Source organism: Cyprinodon variegatus, unplaced genomic scaffold (assembly GCF_000732505.1).
Source record: "Cyprinodon variegatus isolate N-32 unplaced genomic scaffold, C_variegatus-1.0 Scaffold1551, whole genome shotgun sequence".
Classification (NCBI taxonomy): domain Eukaryota; kingdom Metazoa; phylum Chordata; class Actinopteri; order Cyprinodontiformes; family Cyprinodontidae; genus Cyprinodon; species Cyprinodon variegatus.
The window spans coordinates 24080-30383 of NW_015152004.1; the positions used below are offsets into that span (position 1 = coordinate 24080).

At 42.4% G+C, this 6304-nt stretch overlaps 1 protein-coding gene across 9 annotated transcripts in view; it reads right to left on the minus strand.

The window, feature by feature from the left end:
- Positions 1 to 3211: 3211 nt before the first annotated feature.
- Positions 3212 to 6304, minus strand: part of gab1 (GRB2 associated binding protein 1) — a 77027-nt gene continuing 73934 nt past the window's right edge. For 3 of the 9 annotated variants that reach the window (XM_015403722.1, XM_015403724.1, XM_015403725.1), the window contains exons 12-13: positions 5291 to 5419; positions 3214 to 5186 (exon numbers count right to left, since the gene is read on the minus strand). In XM_015403722.1, coding sequence (XP_015259208.1) covers positions 5028 to 5186; positions 5291 to 5419 — 288 coding nt within the window. In that variant the 3' untranslated portion in view covers positions 3214 to 5027. Of the gene's footprint in view, positions 5187 to 5290; positions 5420 to 6304 lie in introns of all 9 variants that reach the window. The other 6 variants (XM_015403726.1, XM_015403719.1, XM_015403721.1 and 3 more) reach the window with 3 other exon arrangements.

A 6304-nucleotide genomic window follows, 5' to 3' on the forward strand; every position in this document is an offset into this window, starting at 1 on the left:
TTGTCTAATCTTTGAGGCTCTCCTCCACTATCGGCCCTCAGCATAATGCCTCTGAACACGTGTATAACTGTTACAAGCCCCCTGAGATGCAGCACCTTAAAGATGCTCCATCAGTCCAGACAGATGTCAAAGCTCCACCCATTAAAGCTGACTTGCTTCCCTCTGCCCTAGAAAAGGCTCTCAGCTTGCCTCCTAATTATTCTGCTGGCCTGGTTAGGAAGCCAGAGATGTTCTCCTTCCTTCCTGCAGCACTCAGAGTCACATAGCTGCTCCCGTGTTTGAAGACGATCAGGAGGCTCACTGGGTCTTGAGTTGCAGATCTCCTCCCTGAGAAACATGCATGGAGCCAATGAGATGCTCATTCTTTGTAAATAAATCGCTGGAAGCCTTTCAGTGATTAAAAATCATTGAGGCGTCTCCCAAAACACATTGCATTTGAATTTGCTTAAAAGCATGACAAACAGAGGAGCTTGCAGGCCCCTAACGGGACGCAGTAATGACTTGGAGTTTCAGTCATTACTGGCTGACGTGGAGACGCTTCCTCACAGTTTGGATGCATGAATCATGAACGCTTAAGTGCAAGAAGCAATCTAGATAAAATGTTAAGCGGTGGGGAATGGGCTGCACGTCAGGTTCTTGTGGTCAAGAATGGGGTAAAAATAACTGCATTTACAACAGTCAGATGAGGTGGGGGGCATATGATGACATTAGCAGCACTCTATTCCAATGCATTGGCCAGTAAAAGCAGATAATGGCATAAAAGTGGAAAAAGTTTAAAATGAAAGAGATAAATGCAGCTGAAAAAAGGAAACCTTCGGCTGTTCAAAGCAATGAGCTGGAGGTCAGATTTCTGTCCTGCTGCCTGCAGAGCAGCAATTATATCAACGTAAGGTTGACATTTGCTTTAATTGAGGTGTTTGCAGAGCGATGAGGGGGGGTTCGGCCTTCTGGTAAAATAAAATAAAAGATTGACATGGGAGGGGGGCACGTCGTTGTTCCCAGAATGGGAGATTTATAGAATTATATGAGATTATTAAAGCAGTCGGCCCATATGGTGGGTTTACTGGAAGCTCCTAGTCATCCCCAAATCCATGATAACTGGCCAGCAGAGGGAGCTACACATCAATTTGATCAAAGAGGGGGGGAAAAAACAGACACTAATCTTCAGTTTTGAAGCAAAAAAGAAGACAGAAAATGATCCTAAAGTTTAAACGCTCTCTTCCACTCATTTGGTCCCTCCCTCTTCTTTCTCTTTAATATCAGGCTGTGATAAAATTTCCAACATTTATGTCAGTTTTTTGTGCCAACATTTAAAGCATAAATTCATAAATAGCTAGGAAGATAGAAGGCATCTCTGTCTGGGTTAACACACTCACCCTATGGAAGAGCTAATCTCTGCTGGCTGCAAAGCCAGTCTGTAGATTTCTTTTATGTCTCCGGATAAGATTGAACCAGAAGAGCAGAAGTTCCCCTCACACCAGACCGAAGTCTTCATCACTGCAGACAAAGCTCTGGTCCTTCTGCCCCTGCTCAGTTCAATGAATCTGACAGAGACTAAAAGATAATGGAGACCTTGGATCAAAGTAAGAGCATTTAAATGTTAGAACCCAGTTTCTTATAATCCAGCTAGAAAGCAGAAATCAGGCTCTAAATCTGGTTGTAGTGATGCACTCAGACCTGAACCTTCAGAGGCTCATAAAGACAGGAAGAAGGTGGGCCTTCTATCACCTAAAGAACATCTCCAGGAATAAAGGATTAACGTTGAAAACAAATTCCTGTTTCGTTCATCTTCAGTAGAAATGATCCCTGCAGCAGTGTCCTCACAGGTCTGCCTACAAGTGGATCAGCAGCTGATCCAGAATGCTGCTGCCTGTGTCCTCACTAGAACTAAGAAAGTGGAGAACATGAGTTCAGTTCTAAAGTCCTAAATCTGGCGCCCTGTATGTCAGAGAAACAATTTTAAAATCCCTCTTTTAGTCTAGAAATCACTGAATGGTTTAACTCCAAAATACATTACAGACTGGTTGGCAGTGGATCAACAGCCAGACCTCTCAGCTCTACTGGATCAGAACCAAAGATGGAGAAGCAGCTTTTAGTTCTTCTGCTCCACTGATCTGGAACAAAGTCTCAGAAAACTGGAAGAGAGATGAACCCCTCAGCTGTTTTAATCCAGATTAAAAACATATTTAGAGAAACCTTTGAAAGAGATATGCGCATTATTTTTCAGTCCAACTTTATTTTCTGTAATCAATTAATTTTTTATTTTCATATATAATTGTCTTATTTTCATTTATTTATTGTATTGCCTTTCCATTACCTCTATGCTGCTGCAGTTTTTTCTTCTCATGTTCAGGATTTATAATTGTAGTTCAATTAAAATGTTAAATAGAACTGTTTTTGCTTTGTTATTAATCAGATTTATGAATCCAGATTTTCTTCCAATTTCAAAACAAGAAAAAATATATTTTTTATTCTTTTTTTTTTGTTCTTTCAGGTGAGCAGGAGTAGGACCCCCCCTCCAAATAAACAAATAAAGGTCGCGGAACATAAGCAGAGGAGGAAAACTGGCTAAAGATCTGAAGCTGGAGAGAAGGAAACAGATGCAACAGCTCCACCCAGTGGACAGCATGATAACAATTAGTGACTTTTAGAAGTAGCCATTCAAAATTTGCCCACTGTCCTTGATGGGCCCTTGGCTGGTCCCCAACAATTCCTTTTTAAATATCAATCTTTGTACAAATATATTCTGTCATGATTTGTGGACATTAAGATCTAAAGAGAAGCACCTTCTCCTGGTCAGACCCTGTAATTCAGTGAAAGGGTCAAGTCAGAGTAAAAAAAATATGCAAACCAAGGCGAAGGAGGGGGTCACTCCAGTGGTTGCAAGTTGTAGGGGGACTCTGCTAGGAGTTGCAGGGAAGCGTGCTGCCGTTCAGCTGGGGTTTGACTGGGAAGAGCCATTTTGAATGGCTGCAACTGTATGGTGATGTTTCCCTCCGTTGAACTAAACATGTTAAAGCAGAAATTAACTTTAGAGTAAAGAGACAAAAGGAAGTAGATTTTTTTTTCTCTGCAACAGCTGCTAAATGGAGTGAGACAAGAACAAATACCCTGGTTAATGAAATGAATGAGTCCTTAGTGGCTCTGAAGGTCGAGTCTTTATCTCTTCGTTTAGAACTTTATTCTTCCTAAGATACAAAACCTGACTAAAAGCACAAAAAACTACCTCACAGTAAAAACAACTTTACTTTTTAACATGGAATTCTACAAAATAAGAAAATAAAGTTTGTTTACCAACTTCATGAACATATCAGACCCCGGGATCAGAGATGCACGCCTCTCTCACATTTTAAAAATAAAACACTTTAAATTTAATCACATGAAGGCAAGGAGATCAAAGGGTTTCATCAAGACTGCTGCTGAAAATAAAAACAACCCAAACCAGGAAGAAAATGTTGGATTTTATTAGTTCAGTTTTCAGATTTAAAATTTCACTTGAGATTCGTTAGAAAACATCATCAGTTCTGCAGTCGGCATCACAAAGAACCTGCAGCATAGAAAGAGGGAAGTCCAAAGAAAGCGACTTTAGGAGATGTGTGTTAATACAACCGATGGAAAACTATTTACAGCAATGCTTTGATCTGATGGCGGCGACATGCTTTGGAGGCAGAACGGTTTAGGAGCCAACTAGACGAGGTTCGTCAGATCAGTTCAAAATAAATTAAACCCCGAGGAGAAAGAAGAGAGAGAAATGAGTTTCAGCTTCTCATCAGATGTCAAACTAACAAAGGATACTGAGTGAAAAACTGGTCACGACGTCGACCCAGAAATAAATTAGAGATGGAAATATGTCTTAGTGTGCATTTCTACAAACTAAAGTACCTGATTTTCTCTCGGTGAGCCCGCTGCAATCCCTCTGCATAACTTATAGAAAAGTCACAGTCATCATTCATGAATCGGCCGGTAAGGAATTCCACCCTGCAGAATCCGTCTACCTTCCAGTCAAAACACGGCGCAGATTCATACAAATAAAGGAAACGTCTCCTGTTTATTTACACAAACACTTCTGTCCAGGTTTCACTTCCACAAACCTGATGGAGATCTGATGGGATTCATTGATTCAAACTTCAGGAAACCTAAAGCCGACTTTAACACTTGGTTCTGTTCGCCTGCATTTGAATTCAGCGACCTGGACACCTCCCTCCGGGTCCAGGTCTTTCCACAGCTGTTGGGGTCTTTAGGTGGATGCATCCATGTGAAGCTCATTGTGGGTTTTAACAAATGGTAATCTGAAAAGTGTGGAGTGCATTTTTGTTCAACTCCCTCCAAAAGGTTTCAGATTCAGGACAATTAGAGGGCAAACATGGTGAGGGCGACCAAGGAGGACAGTACAGAGGCGGAGTCTCATGATCTCATGATCTGGAGAACAGGAACCTGCTATAAAGCAGCAGACGAATAAATCACGTCAGAAGGATTCTGTGGTTAAACTGACTCCCTGTGAAACCGAACATCTTGATGAGAAAAGATCGGTCCATCAGCTGAAAACAGAGCTGCTGAGAGCTCGTCTTCCTGAACCCACAGGCTGAGCAAGGAAAGCAGCTAACACTGGAGGAGCTGCTTCTGTTTCTGCTCATTAAAACGCAAACAAACATCCACACAGGATGAGAAGATGTCGGTTTTTACTGGGGGTGAATACTTTTGCAAGGCACTGAACGCAATGTTAAAGAAGTAAAATAGTGTTGAATAAACACCCCCTGCCCCCACATAAAAACACTGTTAGCCTGTGCCGCTATGTTGTGGACTAGTGAAGAACAGTCAGATCCAAAGGAGATGTTAACTCTGGATCTGATGAAGAGGATCAGGCCTTCATCCTCATTAAGGGCAGCGAATGTTTGGAGTTCAAAGTCTGGTTCGGGTTCGGACTCATTGGGCCCAATTTACAGCTCCACACCGCGCTCTCCTGGGCTCTGGCTCTCCGGGCCCGGCGGGCTGCAGCTCTGGGTTTGGGCTGGTGGTCAGGGTCAGGCTCATTTGGGGACTTTGGAGGGAGTGTCCGTCTCTGTGAGTTGGCGGTCTTCGCTCCACGCCTCCCTGGTGCTCTTCAGGGCCTGTGTGCGCTGCTGGTCCACAACCACGTAGTCGACACGCTCATCTGACGCAGAAATGCTGCTGCCGTTGTTTTTCATCTGAAAACACACAAAGAAGTCAGAGAAGAAACATTCAAGCTCCTCAGATAAAAAAAAAGACTATTGTTCTGTTTTTTTCTTTTTTGGGGTGCAGGGTCTCCTACCTTCCGGGGTGGGGTGGACTTCCCAGACTCTAGATCCAAATCCAAGTACTCCACCTGTTTGTCTCCCTTGGGCTTCACCATGGGGCTGCTCCCCCCATCCACTGGCAGGGGGGCGGCCATCTTCATGATCTGTGGGAACCAGGACAGGATGAGGGACCGGCCCGATCCCAACGTGTCACAACAACCACAACTCTTTAGGACTGACTGATTGGCCGGACCGTCCAAGGTTTAACCCTTTTAAAAACCAGTTAAGTTTCTAGTTTGTTCTTAAAAAAATAAAGTAAAGAGTAGGGAACAACGTTTGGTAAGACCTTCACTCTGGATGAACACACCGGTCTATCAGCCATGAGAAAAAAAAGAACCAAGCTTTCAGTTAATTATTCGTTTTATAAACATGATGATCCTGGAAGCAAAAGATCTGATGATTGATGGGAAACTAAAAGTCTAGTTTAGATGCTGTTCTGATCTGAGACACAATGACTAAACAGCAGCTAACGGTCAGGTTAAACAGAACCGGGTAACAACTAGTTAGATTGACCCAACAGAGGGGGGAAATAACTAGTCCGATCAACGCAATAACTAGTTAGATTGACCTCACAGTGGTGGGTAATAACTAGTCAGATTGACCAAACAGGGTGGCTAATAACTTGTTAGATTGACCTAATGGGTGGGTAATTAACCATTTCCATCAACCTAATATCTAGTTAGATTGGTATAGGTAATAACTAGTTAGATTGACCTCACAGGGGTGGGTAATAACTAGTCAGATTGACCAAACAGGGTGGCTAATAACTAGTTAGATTGACCTAATGGGTGGGTAATTAACCATTTCCATCAACCTAATATCTAGTTAGATTGGTATAGGTAATAACTAGTTAGATTGACCTAACAGGGGTGGGTAATAACTAGTTAGATTGACCTAATAACTAGTCAGATTGGTATTGGTAATAACTAGTTAGATTGACCTAACAGGGGTGGGTAATAACTAGTTAGATCAACCTAATAACTAGTTAG